This window comes from Protomyctophum bolini (assembly GCF_963924005.1).
Source record: "Protomyctophum bolini genome assembly, chromosome: 18".
Taxonomy (NCBI): Eukaryota; Metazoa; Chordata; class Actinopteri; order Myctophiformes; family Myctophidae; genus Protomyctophum; species Protomyctophum bolini.
In genome coordinates this window covers 12,507,321-12,527,467 of record NC_137879.1, presented here as the reverse complement: position 1 = coordinate 12,527,467, position 20,147 = coordinate 12,507,321, and the positions used below count along the sequence as shown (strand labels likewise).

Here is a 20,147-nt window from a genome sequence, read left to right as displayed (position 1 = left end):
GTGGATCATGGTGTACATACAACAACAGGTTGGAACCTGCCACAGCACCACCATACCTGTGCAGTTGTAGGTGACCACCGTCTGTAGCGGCCGTATGATGTCCGACTCCGGCTGGAGAACACAGCGCCCCCCATGGGGAGGAGGGTTGGGCAGCAGACTGAGGCTGGCGCTGCCCCCCCACTGCCCCCTTCCTCTTCCCCCCGGCTGGGTCACGTTGAGGGTGAAGGTGTACCCCTGTCCGTCCCGTAGGACCCCCGACCGCACCGCCAGGTCGGCGGAACGACTCCCTGTGGACGTGGTGACCTCGCCGAGGTCGAGGGTCGCGCCGCTCCTGTCCTGCCGTGCGCTCCATTCGTACTGTGAGGCAGGAACACGCAGTCGTTAAATACTGGGAAAAGTACTTTTTTACAAAACCTTTTGTAAAAACTTGCAAAACTATCAATACTGCAATGTAGAACTACTCCGTTACAAGTAAAAGTCCGGAATTCAAAACAATTCAATACAAAAGTATTGGTATCAAAATAAGTAAGTAAGTAAAATTCATGCATCTGCTTTTAATATTCCCCCTCTGTTAACCCCGATTTACAGACTCACTTGTAGTTCGAGAGCTTGTAGATCTGCTGTTTTCGCTATTTGTCACACGATGAAGTATAGTAACAGGACTGTGGTAAAGAATGTTTGTTCACAATGGCTCCGACAGGACTAGTTTAGCTATGCATGTGTTACCTGTGCACAGTGTCCTGACCAAGCCCCCAGAAGGGCTGGCCAACGTTGAAGCGCTGGGCGTCAGAGTTGGGACTGCAGCTGCATTTAGCACGAGGAAACTCCGTGCAGCTGCAGGGGTTTAACATTGAGCACTTTTGAACATTTTGGACACCGTAGACCGTTCTTCCAGGTGCTTCAAAACACCACTGAGCAACTTCCATCGAAATGAATAGCTGGGGTTGGGGCAGTCCGCCCTCTATCCTTCCTATATCCAGAACTATGGGTGTGTGTTACCTGTGCATGTTCGTGGCACTGCTCACAGTGTCCTAACAGAACTATGGGTGTGTTACCTGTGCACGTTTGTCGCACTGCTCAGTGTCCTAACAGAACTATAGGTGTGTGTTACCTGTGCATGTTCGTGGCACTGCTCACAGTGTCCTAACAGAACTATGGGTGTGTGTTACCTGTGCATGTTCATGGCACTGCTCACAGTATCCTAACAGAACTATAGGTGTGTGTGTTACCTGTGCATGTTCGTTGCACTGCTCACAGTGTCCTGACAGAACTATGGGGGCACTGTAAGAGACGTGGTGGGCTGGATTGAGGGCGTAACAGGAAACACACTCCACGCTCACAGGAAGCACATCAGGAGCATCACTCAGTGAAACCTAAAAATGACAGACAAGGAAAAGGTGTTACCTAGAGAGGCACTGCCAAGACAATGCTTCGCACAAACAACAACAAGGTGGCTGGCTCTCTTAGAGATAGGGTGAGAAGTTCAGTCACACGAGAGAGACTCGGAGTAGAACCGCTGCTCCTTCGCCTGGAAAGGAGCCAGTTTAGGTGGTTCGGGCATCTGGTTAGGATGCCTCTCGGGCGTCTCCCTAGGGAGGTCCTCGACGCACGTCCCACTGGGAAGACATTTCATAAAACTGCAATATGCACCGCATAATGTGTATTGCTGACGGTCAAACGGTTCATTAGCTATGCTTGTTCAAAGTTTGTATTTTCAATTGAGTTATAGCGCCACCCTTTGGCCAATGGTTGTGGGCTTCGTGTCTTCCCCGTTTGGCATAGTTCTCTACTGTATTATTGCCAAGTTTCGCAAAAACGACTGCACGGTTAAAGGGACACTCCTGGGGGTCTTTATGTGTGTAATATGTGGTTTTAGATATTTTAGATTTTAGCAGTGAGGCCAGTGTCTCTGATGTCATGGACACTTCCTTCCTGGACTACAATTCCCATAATGTTTTGGTGCACTGCTCCTCCTTGTGGATAGGGGGAGGACTGTCTTAATCATTTACTCACAGTCTGGTTGGTAGAGACGGGCATCCTCCCTGCTTTGTGGACAGTAAGGGTGAACACGTAGACCCGGCCTGGGTCCAGTTCAGTAGCGAGTACAGTCAAACTGCTGCTGTTACTCCTTATTGTCTGGCTGAGAGACTGAGACTCTGTGGAGTTCTGCAAGTAGAAACACAGACTGTTAGAGGAAATAGCCTCATTAAAGTTGTCTTTATTACGATTATAGATCAGTTACTGCATTACTCTAGAACAAAATGTCATACATAATGTTGTACTAGGCCTGGAAAATGTATTGATATCATATTGAAGTATTCAATAAGCTCAATAAGCTCACAATGTGTCACGATGTGGCACATTGTGAGCTTCTAGATCTGCCATTTCCATTTCAAAACATGAAATGGGACATTTTGCATAATTAGTCATTTTACTTTTAGTACTTTAATTACATTTTGATGCCAATACTTTTGTACATTTTTAATTCCGGACTTTTACTTAACAGAGTATTTCTATATTGCAGTATTGATACTTTGAGTACACTACTGCATAGTACCTCAGTCATGACTGTCCACTCTAATACAACAAAATGTCATCACAATGTGATATTCTAATTTCTAGTCTATCCGATAGATTAAACTAGACAGCCGTCACACAACGCAGTGCAGTAACATACATTCACACGATAGACTCTATTGTGTGAATGTATGTTATTGCAACGTGATTCATGTACGTCCAGTACTATCAACAGCACAGTAGAACAGAGTTGCCGTACCAAGAGGGCTGTAGTACCTCAGTCATGACAGTCCACTGAAACTGCAGCTGGTCTTCAACTCCTGCTTCAACGTCGGGATCATGTGACTTAGAGCCATCCAGGAAGAGGTCACGGAGGCTGGGCCAGAGGCGGTGTGAGCCTCCCTTAATGATGGCCACAAGGGGGCAGTGGACCACCGTGACGTCGATCTTTCGACGGACAAACAGAGGAGTTCCCTGGTACTGCATTGTGAATATCACGCAGTACCGTCCCGTCTCCAGAGCATGCTTCGGCAGGAAAAGTAAGGGTGAAGACACGTCCACCTCGCTGCTAAGGGACACCGTGTTCCCAGTGAGATCCGTATCGCTCTCCTCCGTACAGTCAGACGTTGCTAAAATCTCCCATTGATAAGTGGTCTTGTAAGTGGAGCAGCCGTTGACGTCCACGGTGGCTTCGAATAAGCTGGGCCTTGTCCTGAAGATGGTAGACTGGCCTTGAACTAAGGAGGCGTTCGGTGGGGAACATCGGAGCTCCCTCACCTCCATGTGTCGCCGTGTGGACACTCGACTGACACCGTTGAAAACCTGGACAGCCACGCTGTACCTCCCGGCAACGTGATACGTATGAACGGCCCAGTTGAGGTCTGTGACCGCCGGCGCTTCAGCCGAGTCTCCAAAGTCCCAAAGGAACTTAAGGCTATTCCCGCTATGCACTTGGGCAGAACAATGAACAGCATATCCAGTAAATATTTCCAGTGGCTGACAGACGACCGTGACCTCCTTAACGGGCCATTGAACCGTCGCAGTCTCTTCCCGGGTCTGCGAGCACACGCCGTTGCTGGCCACCACGCTAACGGTCAACACGCCACTTCCAGGTGAAGAGAAGCTTACTTCCTGTCCTCCTGCGGTACATGAAGGCTCGGAGGACCCCTCCAAGTAGAACGTCCAGGTGTAGGTAAGTGAAAATCCACTCTGGACGTCAGCTTTAAAAGTCACTTCCTTTTCTGCTTCTAGCGCAGCGGAACAACAGTTTAACAACTGTAAGCCAACGATACGCTCAGCGACTAGAATCGAAGAAGTCACCCGTGCGCTGCTGACTTGGTTCCGTGCACGTACCGTTACTAAATGTGTCCCAGCAGGAAGGCTAGACGTGATAAAATGTCCCTCAACGATGTCCTGTCTATGAGTTGGATCGGACTTACCAAAACTTATAGCAAAACTAACGTTGGTTCCTTTGGAAATAATTGGGCTAAAAACGACTTGTTCCTCGGTACAGAGAGGTGACTTGCTGATGTTCAGAGTGAGGCCTTTTATGGCGTCTTGGGCCGTGACACTGTGTGACACCGTCTGCCAGCTAATCCCATTTGAAACATTCAGAGACACCTCGTAGACTCCGGCTTCTGTAAAAGTGTAGATAAGGGGCCGACCTTTGCCTATGAACAGAGTGTGTTCGGCACTTATTTTGTCGACTTTCCAGTCACACTGCAGATCACTGCCTTTGTGGATAAGTCCACGGAGTGCCACGGGAGCACTCGTGTTGACAAAATAAGGACGTGTGTTTGTGTCTATTTGAAAGTCTATTCCACCAACCTCCTCCTGGACTACAAACTGTCTGGTTACGTCGCTGCGGCTCAGAACATTCTGCACAGAGACTTTGACAGGGCAACGGCCTGGTGTCGTAAAAGTGTGGAGAAGGAAGGGCACTTCCGTCCACAGGGGTGAGGAGGGGTCGGAGTTCACGTGCCAAAGATACCGGAGGTCTGACCCGGTAGCCACAATAACGGAGATATTTAAGGCTTGTCCAGCTGCCACCGGGTCTGACCGCGCTACTATGTTTGCTCCCGTCACCTTCTCTACTGCCATAACAGAAATGTAGCCGCTCATCTCACCCAGCGGGTTAGTTGCCGTTAACTGAATAGAGGTATAACCTGGGGATTCCACTAACAGCTGAAAAAGATCTCCATCACCAGCACTAACGTGGTTGTCAGTAGCTCGGGTTTGTGTTGTTGCGAGCCAGTGATAAGTGACATTAGAGCCACGGCTCAGTGAAGCGACAAATGGCGCACTCTTTCCGGTTTCTACGTATTTCATGTCGATCAGACTTTGACATTCGATGCGAAGTCCCTCTATCCTTTCAAAGACCTGGACTAAAATAGTCGTCTCCCCGTCGCTCACCACGTTTTGGGCCATAACTCTGACACGATATGCTCCCGTTTTAGGGAAGACATATCTAAATTGATATGTCCCCTGTTTGGCTGTCATCATACCATCAACTGACCAATAGTAGGCAGAGCTACTGCCACTGCTAAGTGCTGTAATGACAGTTTCTTCTCCTGCAACTGCATACGGCCGTTCGACGTGAAGCGTGAGGTCCGAAACGGGGCGGAAAACGTTCACTTTGAGAGCGACAGAGTCTCTGCTCACTGCGTTGTACGCCGTGGCGGTGACAGTGAACAGGCCCGGGGAGGTGAACGCGTGAGAGGCGTTGCGTTTCTCCTGCACCGGAGAACCGTCTCCAAAGTCCCACAGCACAGACACGTCGGTGCCCGCGCAGCTGGCGAGCCAAAACGAGGTCGTCGTGTTGGCCGTTAGTGTATCGCTCTGGCCGTCGTGTGCCACGGTCAGGTTGCTCACGCGTTTTTGAACGGCGACGGTGGCGTTGGCCGTTCTGTCGCTGACTCGGTTACTCGCCACGACTGTCACGGCTTGGACACCGTCCTCGTCATACACCAAGCACTTCTGAGAATTCCCAGGAGAAGGAGAGTGACTACATGAGCTGTCGAACCACACGAATCGGTAACCGGTGGTCTGTTCGGGGTAAACTAAGGCACTGAAACACACAAGCTCGCCAACTGCCACGGCAACCTTTGACGGCTGAGCGGTTAGGTCACTGATAGGGGCTTCGACACAGACACTGATGTTGTATGTGGTCGACATAATGACGCTCGACACGGTTAGGTTCACGTTAAAAACCCCGTGGGTTGAAAACGAGTGTACGGCGGTGGGATTTTCCCTCACCACACTCGACGGAGACCCGTCTCCGAAGTTCCAACGGAAAGCCAGCGTGGATATGTTCCCGTTCACCTGAGCGCTAAGCTGCGTCTCTCTTCCACTCCCGACGCAATCTGAAGGAAGAAGTATTCCAGTTACGGTCAACTCATATACCTCCACGTTGATGGACTGATGAGCTCTGCTGACGGAGTTAGACGCTGTGACATCGACCACGTAGGTCCCCGGCGATCTGAAAGTGTGCGACGCGAAACTATGCGAGCGGTCAGCCTGCCGCGACCCGTCGTCACCAAAGTCAAAGTCCCAGACGAGACTGGAGCCCGTGGCCGCCTGGCCTCTGATCTCCGTAACAGAATTCAGCTCACTGGGCCCGTCGTAGCTCACCGTCAACCCGGTGACTCGTTCCATGACTTCGACAGTGAGCCAGGCGGTCAGCAGTGCGGTCAAGGAGTTGTCGGCGCTCACTGTGACGTTGTAAACCCCGACGCGTCCGAAGGCGTGCGTAACCTGACTGCGGAGGAGCCCGCCATGACCAGCTTCGGATCTGTCCCCAAAGTTCCACGTGAAGACGGCGCCGTAGGGAGAGGGCTCTGCCGACGCGTCGAAGACGAGGGTCTGGTTGACCAGCGTGACGGGAGAGGACGAGGAAACCAGCAGGTGACTTAACGGGTGGAGAGCCTTTATCTTCACGGACGCCTCAACGCTGTCATACGTGTTGGAGATTTGGACTCGAAGTGTGTATTCACCTACAGTGCATGGAACACAAAAAATCACACCCGTGTGAAGTGAGGGGCGCAAATATATTAAAGTCTAACTCATGTTGATTAGGTGATGTAAAACAAACATTAAACGCCATTAACAATAGACAATATGACGTAAATGACACATTATGACGTACTGCATTTTCCCTTCATTGTCAATGAAGTGCTCAAAAAGAGGAAAATGTGTGTTTTTGTTTGTTTTTTTCTAAATCTAAACCAACCAAGTGCAGAGAGGAGTCTACTACAAACATAAAAAAGGCTTTAAAGGTATAAACTATAAATAAAAGCCAATTTTGGGTAAAGCATGCAAATGTAGCCAATGGCTACTATACTTGTTCCTATATCAATACTGTCTGGACACAAACATTGCTTGTCTGTTTTTATAGGCTCCAAAATTACACATTTCATGAATAATGTACTGTATATAATGACGTTGCACATGCATGATTAACAGGCTGGTCAAGTTCATAGAGTTCCCCTGATTGGTCGAGAGATACCAGAACCGCCAGATATCAGAGGGCCCAAATAAGGTAAGAAATAACACAGAAGCTGTATTTCCTCTCACTACTTTGGAATTAATGATTGATATCAAATGTTAAATATTTGACTACAATAATGTTGCCTACCTTTAACAGGTGCACAAAGCTAAGGGTGCAACAGCCTACATGGGTAAAATAAGAACGCTTTCCCACACCGTTTCATACCAAACTTGCTCTGGAAAGTGATACTTGGGTATATCGGACACATTCATGAGCAACAGCTCAGATTTGACCACATTCATCTGATGTACAGTATAGGGTGTGCTTTTGTGCCTGTACTGTAAGTGTGTTTATTACCTGCCGCATGGTAGGAGTGGCTCACAGTGTCCTGGACGTACGCTTGTCTCTCTCCTCTGTCCACCAGCCCCTCTGTGGTCTGACATGGAGCGGGATGGCTGTGGTTCACCATCCGGCTGCCCATCTCCCCAAAGTCCCAACTACAGGAGATGTACAGTACAGTACAGCCTCGTGAACATTCACAGCACATTGTATAATATTGCAGCAAAAAATGATTATGTTGTTTGTAGCATGGTGATTATATTCATACATCATTATTCATACATCATTTCAAGAATGTTATTTATGGGAGGATGTCTGTGAATAACAATATAATAGTTAGAGGTGCTGAATGATCGGCCACCGATCTGTGATCGGCAATTTACCCGATCTGGAGAAACCGATCTTTTATACCATTTAAGTGGTATCAGATATATAGTATAATGTCGTTTTGCATCTTTGTGACAGGCCTAAACATTCTCCCATTCCTCCCCATGCACAGAAATGAACAGTGTTGACTTATAATAAATTTGGAAATATTCGAAGATCGGTATCGGCTGATCGTGACAAAAACTATCGGTGATCGGTTCCAAAAAACCTGATCGGAGCACCTCTAATAATTGTGCAACAAATACATGTGTGTACCTGACGGTGACCCCAGTGGACGTGTCCACTTTGAGCCTGACGGTGTAGAGGCGTGCGGCGGACACAGCCACGACCTCACCGACGGACACCAACTCTGGCTCCGACAGCGGGGTCGCCACCTCGGCGGTCAGACGGATCTCCTGGGTCTGAGAACTCACCGGGTTGGACGCCGTCACCTATAGAATGACGGACAGAGTAACCCGTTTAGAACTGAGGCTGATTCTAAAAACAAATCTTCTAAATCCTAAAAGTTTTCTGAAAACCCCAAGAAGCAAAGATTCTAGTTAAAAACTTTCGCTCTGAAAGAATATATATATATTCAAAGATTTGCGCCACATTTTCACAATTAAAAGAAATAGCAGATCTTCAAGCTCGTAGTGCGGCACTCGGTGCCGCGTTTTCAGACATACTGACCGTTGGCTCTGTACTTGGTCTGTTCTTTTTTCCTTCTACACAAACCTCTCTGCTGGAAATAGCCGATCTACGAGTTTGTATATCTGCTATTTTCGGCTAATGTTCCCCTCCGAATAGGGATTCTATAGAGTTGAAGTGGATAATGTCAAATTAAAAACATATCCTATAAAGACAAAGATTTGACGGATTTGTCCTGTAATAACTCTGAGGACCCCCGCCTAGTGGTCCCGGACCCCCTGTTGAAGACCCCTGTCTTATAGTGCATGTACCACTAGATTGTACTCAGCAGGTTTGTTGAGCAGTACAATGTAGGATTCTCCCTCGTAGGCAAACTCCTCCAGGTTGTCAATCACCCAGGTGACTTTCACAGAGGAACCGCCGTCCACCTTCGCTGTGAAGACCTGAGATCGTGGGAGATGAGGACAAAAATTCAGATTCTTAAGTTTGTATTTGTTTGTGTGTACAGACTGCGAGAGAGAGAAATGGTGGGTACACTTTTACCTGTGGTGTGTCCAGCAGCACCCTCTGGTGTCCGTAAGGTGGTTCTACATGCAGTCCTGACACTGCCTCATAGCCACACACCTGTACACTGGCACTCTGCCAATCACAATCAGCATTATTGTCACATCACAGTTTTACAAGTAAAAAAGTGGGTGAAATTATTAATATTCATTTTTTTCCCGAATAAAAACAAGAAAGGGGAGGGAGTAAGGAGATCAAGGCAGGAAAGAAGAAAGTTTGAGCGTTTTTTTTTTTATATTTTCAAATAATTTAGAAGCGGTACAACCAAGGGGTCTCTTTTCCCACAAAATATATTTGCACATAGTAGCAGAGATGTCACAGAGGCAGGGGCTGAAACTCCGTAAGTGGGCACTTTTGGAAGAAAATCGAGCTTGTAGATCTGCTATTTTCCTGCCGTGACCACGCACTCATTGGCTACTGGAGATGCGCCGATGACATGAAACAAAACTTGAAACTCAACACAAAATGCTGCGTTCAAATCAGGAGAGTTCAGAAAAAAGCAATTCTCGGGTATGGCATGGAAAGGAGTGGAGGGCATTTACATTTCTTTCACCATAGTAAATGCTGCATTCATGGTCTGGAGTGGAGAGGGCAGTTGTTTTACAGACAGTTAAAAGGGCAGGGGCTGAAGCCCCCTTTGATGTCTACAGTATGTGTGCACGTACTTGCCTGCATAGTACCTGAGTGCTCACTCCATTCACCACACTGACGTTCAGAGTGTGGACCTGCACAGATGTCAGCACCAACGCCACAGAGGAGAACCAGACGTCAGGGGACTCTCTCTGGCATCCGGGCCAGGATGGAGCCACGTCCTCGGGACACGACGGGAGCAAAGGGACCCCCGTCCGGAGCACCGGAGCTGACCACGAACTGCTGCTGCCGTTCTTCTGTCCCGATAGGATCTTAGCGACGATGAGAGTTTGCACGTCGATCTGGACGTGAATGCGGTTGTTTTTGTCCGGCTTGGGGTGGATGACTCGAAGACCGCTTACGGGAGTCAGAAGAGCTGGAGTTGGAGCAGCGGTGGTTTGAAGAAGCCCGATATCAGGAACTGTTGTCGTCTGTGGGCAGTGGTCAAAAGTAACAAAGTACATTCACTCAAGTACTGGACTTATATTAGGTACAATATTAGGTATTTGTACTTTACTTGAGTAGCCTATAACCAAATTTACTTTTACTTACACTAATTATTGTACATGTACTACACTACATTTATTTGAAAACTGGAGTTACTAATACTAGTTACTTTGTAGATTAGAGTATTATTACAAAACATACATTACCCACTTCAGCCCTATACACATTTTGGCCATTTGAAAATAGCCGATAGACAATGTGAGCGCTTGTAGATCTGCTATTTTCTATACATTTTAACTTGGGACATTTGATCTGCATAATGAGTACCTTCTACTTTTGGTACTTCAAGTACATTTTGATACAAATACTTTAGTACTTTTACTCAAGTCAATTTTGATTGCCGTACTTTTGCTTGATTGATTGATTGAAATATTTATTAACAGTTTGCAGAATTACAGTACATTTCAAGCACAAACTCAATACAAAGACTGTTAACTGTGAGTGGACGACCCAATTAAGCATTACACTTGTTTACAAGAGGGTCCACCATGTTCAATTCATCAAGACATTTAGAGACAGACACTTCTATATACTGTAGTCAAAGAACAGAACAGGAATTCATCATAAAGGAGGTAAAAAGAGAAAAGAAACATACTGTATACAGTGAGGGGGAAAATGGGGGGGATTCAGATTTTACGGGGGCCAGTTTCGAATTGCAGCCGTCCGTAGCCGTAGGTGCCCTTTGAGAGCGGTTTTGATGGTATTGAAGGAGTACCTGTTCCGTGCTCAGGTAATCATGGCTGGTCGCCCCACGCATAGAGTCCACATACAGCATCCGCAGGTCACACACCACACCGTCAATCCACCGTCCGCCACTGGAGGGCACCGGAGAGAGGCCTCCCTCCATCCAGCCGCCCCACTCCGATCCTCTCAGCGACAGGTAGCTCTGGCGCCAGGCGGAGTCGAGGGTCGAGCCGTCGCCACGGCAGTGTAGAAACGTCCCCGGTTCTCTCGTGTGCTGCACAGCCAAGATGTCGTCGGGATAAACCATGATCTCTCGGTCAGGCAACACCAACTGTGACAGAAAACAATAGGTATAATTATTATCAGGTAAATAAATAAAGTCTGCATATTGACCTTATGCACACCGCTGCCATCATGATCTTGCCAGCAAGGTGCCAATAGGGTGCAACTTCCCATTGACCAGTTGTAAACAACGTTAAACTCACCAACTCACCAGCTGTACGGAAAGTTTGAATTATCCTCTTTCAATCTGTAAAGTTTTTGTTTCATAAAAATCCACTGTAGACAGAGCTACTTCCTGTCAATAAATTATGTTCAGGGTATTTTTGTTCTACAGGTAAGTGTCAGAGTTTGGGACTGTTGGAGTATATCACTCAACAGCCAGCTGTGTACCACCTCCACCTGTTTTGAATTTGCACATAATGCAGAAGGAGGTTGCTTTACTAAAAATGAGTGCTTCCCAACTCCAATAGGCCTAAATAAATCACCTACAAGGAATTTCTTGACAGGAAGTAGCTCATATAGTCTACACTCTACAGTGAATTCTTGCAGAAAGATGACCCCGGTCTGCATAGATGGTCAATTGCATAACACTGGCTAATTTCTCAGCTCCACTTGTTTATTGCTTCAACATTTCGATCCTGCTATGGCTGGATCTTCTTCGGGAATTTGAATGATAGGTATTTAGCATGATATAATAGTTATTAGACACAATTTAATTCATAGTCCACATTAGATTTGGTTGAAGATAGCAGTAGAAAATAACAGCTATGGAAGTTATTGAAGCTCAACAATGTTTTGTCTTTGGAGTCCATTAAACATAAAAGGTACACTATACTCACACTAATAGTTTTGAGCTGAGAGCTAGGGTCCACTCTGAGGGGCAGGTCTGCCACTAGGTGGTAGAAGGGGGTTATCGCGGAGAAGCGGGGCGGTAGCGAAAAGCTGCGTGGTTGTTGGCCCGCCGCCACCGTGGTGGGGGAGTATGGGTTTGGGTAGGGGCTGCAGGGACTGGTGACCGGCACACACGCCTCCAGCAGATGGCACCAGTACTGTCCCGTAGAGCAGCCCCCCGTGGTGTTACACAGAGGCACCGCCGAGCAGCAGGTGAACGGGTTGAGGAGGGATCCGCAGCCTGCAGGGAGAGAGAGAGAGAAAGAGAGCACACCATGAATGAAGTGTTCAGATATCAGACATTTGAACCCATTTAGACCTGAGGCCGATTCTAAAGAAAAACTGTCTTCTAAATCCTAAAAGTTTTCTGAAAAACCTGTTTCTATATCAGCGGTTCTAAAGCTATTTCATATATTTGAAAATATGAATGTTCATCACTGAAGTTGTTATGCTTGCACTCTATGAATAAAAATAATATGACAAAACGGAGAACACAAGTGATCAGGTTTAGCACCAGTCTGCAAAACAAAAGTATGTATGTCTATATGCTTAGATTAGACATTGAAACAACGTCTTTTCAATGTCTATATGTACAGTAGCAGAGTGGCTCACAGCCTCTGCCTGATGGCCTCAAAAGTCTAATATCTCCCCCAGTCCATAAGGATATCCCTTTGGTCTAGTGGTTTGGGGTACGAGGTGGTGGCTGGGACTGCAGTATAGGGCCTACCTGGGGGTACGAGGTGGTGGCTGTGACTGCAGTATAGGGCCTACCTGGGGGTACGAGGTGGTGGCTGGGACTGCAGTATAGGGCCTACCTGGGGGTACGAGGTGGTGGCTGGGACTGCAGTATAGGGCCTACCTGGGGGTACGAGGTGGTGGCTGGGACTGCAGTATAGGGCCTACCTGGGGGTACGAGGTGGTGGCTGGGACTGCAGTAAGGCCTCAGGATCTGGACGCGGGACAGAGTGGACAGACGGCTGGGCTGAACCACCAGCTCTACTGAGACCAACTGGCCTGCGTGACTGAACCACAAGCCTGGAAACAGCTGCATCTGTGGGCATTGTCACATTGCACTGATTACTTACGTTTGCATGTGTATAAGCGCATAATAGGATGATATCAAATACTACTGATCAGACTTTTGTTTAGCACAGGAAAGCAATATGCACAAAGCTATAGCCCTGCATGGAGATGCCATTATTACACAATATATAAATGTAACTGCTGGATGGATCCCATCTTGACGGGCTGTCACAGATAAATTATGCTCTATGCACACAGAATAACGCTTCCTACTACTTCTGGGCTGCTTCCCTACTTCCTTCACAGGTGTTACCCATGATACTAATTAAGGCTCTGTTCCATTTAGTGTGCAGTGGTTCTCAAACTTTTTAATTTCAAGGACTCCCATAACTCTGAGAGTGTACAAATAATTGTAATAGTAATAATGGACGCACTACATTCGTTAGAATCACAAAGTGCTAATTGCACACTCTCAGAATTACACACCCATTTGGAACCCACTGAAGGACACTTTGAGACCCACTGGTGTAGCAGAGTGATTCCAGTGAGCCAACATGCACAATATCAGCACCCTGACTCAGTTTGACCAGAATGGAACAGAGCCTCCATTAGTATCAGTGGTAACACCTGTGAAGGAAGTAGGGAAGGGGGCCGGGGCCCAAGTCATTTCCAAAATGGCATGTGTGCATAGGGCCCATTCCATGCAAGAAGGAACAAATATGAGAATATGAATTTGGATTGCTTTCTTATTTCTTCGAGAAAAAGAATTCACAGACAGACCTCCACTGTGCGTTGCCTGGTGTCCGGGGCAGAGAGGAGGGTTGACTGCTGCTCCTTGGCATATATACCGGACATGAGGGACACTCCCGTCAGATAGCTGTCCAGAGACGGTAGAGACACTGCATACAGACAGCGAGGAACACAAATCATTTCCTGTACTCTATCATTCTTTTATACATGTACCGGTATATGCCTATTGTGTACTATAAAAAGTTAAAGTTGTGGCAGGGTAGGCAAGCAGGCAGGCAGGCGGTGTCTGTCCGTGTGCCTGTGGCAGACGTGCACATACAGGCACACACAAACAAGCCCTAATACCACTACTTTCACAGAACAACATAAATGATACAAACCAACAGACAACTAACTACACAACCCTTTGTAGAGGGTTTATTTGTCACTCACTGATACAGGTACAGTGAAATTATCATGATGGCACTGGCAGAATGGCAGCACGCCCGGACCTTTCCTGGTGGCCAGCCTGCCTGTTTTTTTTTGTTGGTTTTTTTGTTATCATGGCCCACCGGAATATGCCCGGTATGACCTGTGGCCAGTCCAGCCCTGCTAGCGATACATTAAATTAATGTTTTAGAGGCTTGGCTCACCGCCTACCTACAGTGTTTGATGCACAACATCATACCCATTTATTGTCAAACCTGTAAAGACCTAGCATTTGCTGCCGTCTGTCAAAGCATACACACCTACAGGTGTTTTCTCATTAGTGATAATTAATAAACAATTAATAGCGTTCTTTAATACCTGTGACTTGTTTCTCACAGAGGAACATGTACTCCCCGTCACACCTGGAGCTCCTCTGCTGTCCCATCGTGCCCAAAGCCATCTGAGTGCAGTCTCCTAGGGCGGGACTTTCACTGCCTTCGTCCGGCGACCAGTGGGGACTCATTTGGGGACCTTCACCCCCACTGTTTGGATGGTCCCCCCCTTCTCCGGCTCCTCTGCGCCCCCATAGCCACACACTGGCTTTCCTATGCAAACAGATACAACAAAGGACGCTCAAACAGAGCAACAGGAAGCTGCTAATATTTATAGAAGGCCTGAAAATGTTTATAGAAGACCCCCCCCCCCCCTCGGTGCACCTCTTCACAACCCCCTTCCCTTTTCCCCCAACCTGTATATGTGCAGTTTGTTTCTTTTTTTTGTGATGATTTGATTTTTGTTATTTTTCATGATTATGAATTGAATATCCAGGACCTGACTTTTAGTCTGTATACTCTGCACTGTTTACATTTCTCCCTACTAAAGTAGTCAATCAATCAATCAAAAAATCCATAATATATCCAGTAATAATCCCACATTTACTCATCAAAACATTTACTCACACTGGAAAGGAGTAGTGGATAAAGTTCTGTGTTTCAGGAGAGTCCACAGCAGCTAGATTCCCTCCCTGGGTTTCTCTGCACACGTCCAGTGCTTCTGTCCAGGACAATGCTGCTTCAGAGAGCCAGTAGCATCGCATGCTGGTCAAATGGATTTGACCACCTCTCGGACAAGGGACTTCATCTGTAAGACAATGACCAGGAGCTGTTGATAATGTCATATAGAAGAAGGCTGATCATTTCAAAAATGTGGAACCCCCTATAAACAGCCGTTCCAATATCCCTAGACTCCTTCAAAACTGCTCTCAAAGAACACTTACGGGTGGCTGCAATTCGAAATATTAACTGTATAATGATGATTTCATTTTTTTGCATAGAATATTTGTATGTCTTTAAATGTTCTGATGAATTGAAAATGGAAGACCTGATGTAAACGGGTGCAGTACTTAGTTTAGACAGTATTTGGTTTAGACTAGTCATTGGTTAGACCAGTCATTAGTCCTACAACTACAACCCTGGTCCCTAACCCTATAACCTCCCACGGGCAGCACACCTAAACCTAACCTTAACCCATGTCTAACCAATGACTAGTCTATTTTTTTTAACCTTTATTTAACCAGTAAAATCACATTGAGACTGCGTATCTTTTACAAGTGGGAACTGGCCAAGAGGCAGAAATAAAAATTACACTTCAATACCACATCATCAAAGTTACATTTTGAACCAGCAAATACAACATCCATAATACACCTTAAAATATCTAAGCATAAATACAACAAGTCACCTGTCCTACTTTTTTCTTTTTAGTAGCAGGGCAAAATACAACTATATATGCACCTAGTCCTATATATTGGTTTTATCGTCAGAGTCTGCAAATTTTGTATTGACCTCAATCAATCAATCAATCAATTCTTATCCTAGCCTTCCCATATTGAGAATACCGGTAAGTAAGCCATGTGTTATGTTAGGCATTATAGCATTCTGGATCCACTCAATCAAATTCAATAGACAGTAGTGTTGAGGATTACGTTTGGTAGGCTATATCTGACATATATGACCTAAGACTGTGGTTTTCAACCCTTTTCATATCGAGGCCCATTATTTATTCAGCATTTGAACCACGGACCATTTGATGAGATTTAGACTCGCAGACCCAAAACTAAAGAAGATTTTGTTGTCGTTGGAAAAGATTTTCTCTACAATTCCATGCTTTTGGCAAACGATCAAAATGTCAATTCTTCTACATTCTCTACTCTTGAGAGCGTAAAAATGAAACCAAATGGACCCGCAAGGGTCCATTTAGTTTCCTTTTACCATTATTAGATCTCTCAAGAATCTATTAAACAAGATTTATTAAATTATGAATTAATTATTAAATAAGATCTATTAAATAAGGGTCCATTTGGTTTCTGACCTAAGAGATTGTATAGCCAGGTACTACAGTTGTACAGTGGTGTAAAGTGACACATACATTTACCTAAGTACTGTACTTAAGTACAATTGTGAGGTATTTGTACTTTACTTGAGTATTTCCAATTTCCAATAATTACTTCTACTCCACTACATCTCGGATCCAAATAGTGTACTTTTACTCCACTACAATTTTTTGAAAACTTCAGTTACAAGTTAGTTACTTTGTAGATTTTGATTATTACAAAACGAAAACATGCATTAACCACTTCAGCCCTACATTTCATCCATTTGAAAATAGCAGATCTACAAGCTCACAATAAGTTGCGATGTGATGCACTGTGAGCTTGTCGATCTGCTATTTTCAAAAATGTGAAAACATTCTGCACAATTAGTACTTTTACATTTGGTACTTTCAAAAGGCTCAATTGAGCCTATAATCAATGTTCCATGAAGCTTTCTCACCTCCAGTAGTGGTGGTGATCAAAACCATGCATAGAGTCCACAACACCAGAGCCAGGTTTTGAAAATCAGTTGTGTGTGTCATCTTCCACAAGGGAATGAATTAAATGGCTACAGTACGTAGCTCACTGCTGGAGCCTAGCAGACATCCACACACTCCCTCCATCCATGTCACATCCTCTCCGTTTATCTGCCTTCTACCTAGCCTCTACCATCTAGGCACCATATGACTTTCAGTGTCCTCGTTGAAGTCATCGGGATTTGAAAGTTTCACTAGTTCATCTTTTCATCCTTCCCTCGCCTTAAGAAGACCAAACCTGTCTGTCCAAGTCTATCTCTCTCTCTCAACAGATATGCTCATGCTCTTGTTTCTCTCCATTTAAAAGCTCTTACTTTTCTACCCAGCCACCCCCAATCCTCCTCCTCCTCCTCTATTGTCCTATAAGGCCCTGGACACTGAGTTATGGCGGTGTCATTGTTTTAAAGGCCTTGTCTTGCCCCTCCGTTCTGTTTGAACGCCTTCCAGGGTGACTTCTCGGTTGTCTCTCAGCAACAGACAGAAGAGTAGAGTGGACAGAGAGGAGGCCAGCTTTTCTCATTAGCATGTCGTAAAACCCTTTGGCAGTCAAACTCACTCAGGCAAGATAAGTTAAAGGCCATTGTCGAAACTACAGCATCACAGTGGTGGTTAAATTGTTATTTTTAAGATGTTGTAATGATGTACAGTATAGCTAAGAGTTCAATTTAACAATTGAGACGAGAACATATTTTAAAAGCTGATCTTGTGAGGCCAGCACAAAGAGACTGTTGCCTAACTATGTGAACGCGTAACACCACAGGCTTCTCCAGACAGAAGCAGACAAAAACCTGTGACGTGCTTACATGCAAATGAAAAGGCCAAACGTTTAAACAAAGGATGCCATGTGGGTTGCCTGGATACAAAAAAGATAAAGGTATAGTGATAAGGCTGCCACAGTTGAGAATTGTCAAGAACTCACTGGGTAAACAAATCTCGCCACCACGGCCCAGCAGTGTGACAGAAGAACATTTGCCATTAACCAAATTAATCAATCCAGCTTCTCTAATATTGGCCCTATAATAAGAGTGGAGGAACAAGCCACTGTCAGTCAGGGAAGGTGGCTTTGTTGAGGCCCAATCTGAGATGGGAAAAACAATTAGATCTACAAACTGAACAGATTGTGAAAGAAGGCTGTGTGCCTCATGGGTGAACTGAGATTCTGAAGCTGTGTTTCTGAAATGAGAGAGAGAGAGAGAGATAGAGAGAGAGAGAGAGAGAGTGCGCAGAGGGTTATCCCTCTTACTTTTTACCTTCACAGGATGAAGATCAGGGAGATACTGATGTCATGTGATCACAATTCTTGGCGAAAGGGTGTGGAGTTTGCATGTTCTCCCCGTGTCCCCTAGGGTAGGGTACCCTCACAAAAAACATGCAGTAATCCTGGTCTCTAAACTGCCTCCCCCTGGCCAGCCGGGACGCCTGATGGAGGGGAAAGGAACTGGTTGGAATAATGTGTTCCTTCCACGCGCTACGTCCAACCAGGGAAACTCCCCTCTGTCAGGTGTAAAGGAGCAACTTGGACACTCAGGCATGAAGGAAGCATGAGTTCAAGTCCGTTGCTCTCCCCAGGTTGGCAGAGGGTGTGTAAAGCCCAGGATCACATTAGATAATTGACACAGGGGTGAAAAATGGGTTACAAAATCGTGGGATAAAAATTATGAAAAAGAAGAATGTCACATAAACAGTTGGCTAATATAACTGAAGAAAAAGAAGAAGAGAAAAAAGCAGTCCTGAAAATGATAAAGCCCCTTTATTGTATACAAAGGCTGGAGGAAGAAGCCATTTTCTCAACACACACCACCAGCAAGTTGTCAGGCTGAAAGACTACTGTACCCAGCAGCATGCAGCACACAGTAGGCTGAATGACGGCCAGAGTGATCTACTGTACCCAGCAGCACGCACCACACAGTAACGACTGAAGCTCCATTCGTGAGGAACGACCTGCGATTCAGTGGAAATCACAAGAGCCGAGCCAAAAAAAATGGTATGCTGCATGTCCTGGTCCATGCAGTCCTCATAGTCCCAATACTAGACATTGATCATGTGTGCATGACATGGGTTATTTTCATATTTACAGAACTACATTGGTGTAGTAGAAAATGCTGGAATGAAAGCTCTCAATGGGTGGGACAGCAGGATGCAGTGGTATGTTACAGGCCCGTCACAATTATTACATAATGGTCTAATCGCAATTATTTGAGATAATCACAATTATTTTTGCATAATCGCCAATCGTTTCCATGTTGAAAAATGTCCATACATTTTAAATTCTTTTTCCAAAAATATCAATTTCAACATGTCAACTATTTCCACTATGGTATACTTTTGTATTTTTGGGGGAAAGAAAACAATATAAAAAAGTATTAGAGGTGTCAGAGATTTCTTTGTATATTTAAGTTATTTGTCATAATTATATGCCCTTTGCAATTTGTGATTATGAAGCCTAAAAGGCAAACAGAAATACAAATTGTAACGTCAATCAAATTCAAAACGTAATCGTTAATCGCAATTAATCGTGAAAATTAACCGTCAATATGAATATTTAATCGTGACAGCCCTTTGTGTTTTTTTCCAGCAGGGACCTGAGGTGGATCTATCATGGTGCTGCATGGGATGAGTCAATACAGTCCTTCATCAGCGAGGGTTTGGAGGTGTTCATCGTCTTCAACAGTGGCTGGGTGGGCGCTCCTAACCTCACGTCTTTAGGAGTGCTCCTGCTCCACCACTGGATCACTGGTTGACTCCACGCTGAGATGGAGGTAGACAACGTGAAACATGGTGAACCAGAGCTGGACATGATCTAGCTATGTCTGTACTTTGACCACTTTCAAGTTTCAACTACAAATCTCTTCTCCAAAAAAGTGCTGTCTTACAGGCTCACAATGCTTTGCAACAACACATTGTGACCTTGTAGATCTACTATTTCTGGCCAATGCCCCCCTCCTCCCCCCCGTAAAATAAATAATATTAATAATAATAAAGCGGATCTACAAGCTTGCATTGAGTTTGTATAGTAGATAGTCTAATTCCACTATTTCTGAAGTATTCTGACAAGTGTTGCCAATCGAATGAAATGCCCAAAGTGGTTGGTTGTGCACTTCAAGCACACATGTTTGGATTAAAGTGGTTACAAGTGGTTGGTGGT

At 45.6% G+C, this 20,147-nt stretch overlaps 1 protein-coding gene across 1 annotated transcript in view; it reads right to left on the bottom strand.

The window, feature by feature from the left end:
- The window catches only part of pkd1b (polycystic kidney disease 1b), a gene marked incomplete at both ends in the record, with an annotated part of 44,674 nt that extends 24,875 nt beyond the window's left edge, over positions 1 to 19,799 (bottom strand). The window contains 16 exons of the mRNA XM_080789256.1: positions 57 to 357; positions 1,230 to 1,373; positions 2,014 to 2,166; positions 2,794 to 6,509; positions 7,361 to 7,500; positions 7,985 to 8,160; positions 8,668 to 8,799; positions 8,900 to 8,995; positions 9,601 to 9,981; positions 10,773 to 11,072; positions 11,863 to 12,155; positions 12,818 to 12,965; positions 13,718 to 13,836; positions 14,474 to 14,700; positions 15,055 to 15,235; positions 19,628 to 19,799. Of these exons, the coding sequence (XP_080645382.1) occupies positions 57 to 357; positions 1,230 to 1,373; positions 2,014 to 2,166; positions 2,794 to 6,509; positions 7,361 to 7,500; positions 7,985 to 8,160; positions 8,668 to 8,799; positions 8,900 to 8,995; positions 9,601 to 9,981; positions 10,773 to 11,072; positions 11,863 to 12,155; positions 12,818 to 12,965; positions 13,718 to 13,836; positions 14,474 to 14,700; positions 15,055 to 15,235; positions 19,628 to 19,799 (6,679 nt within the window). The remainder of the gene's footprint in view (positions 1 to 56; positions 358 to 1,229; positions 1,374 to 2,013; positions 2,167 to 2,793; positions 6,510 to 7,360; positions 7,501 to 7,984; positions 8,161 to 8,667; positions 8,800 to 8,899; positions 8,996 to 9,600; positions 9,982 to 10,772; positions 11,073 to 11,862; positions 12,156 to 12,817; positions 12,966 to 13,717; positions 13,837 to 14,473; positions 14,701 to 15,054; positions 15,236 to 19,627) is intronic.
- Positions 19,800 to 20,147: the final 348 nt, after the last annotated feature.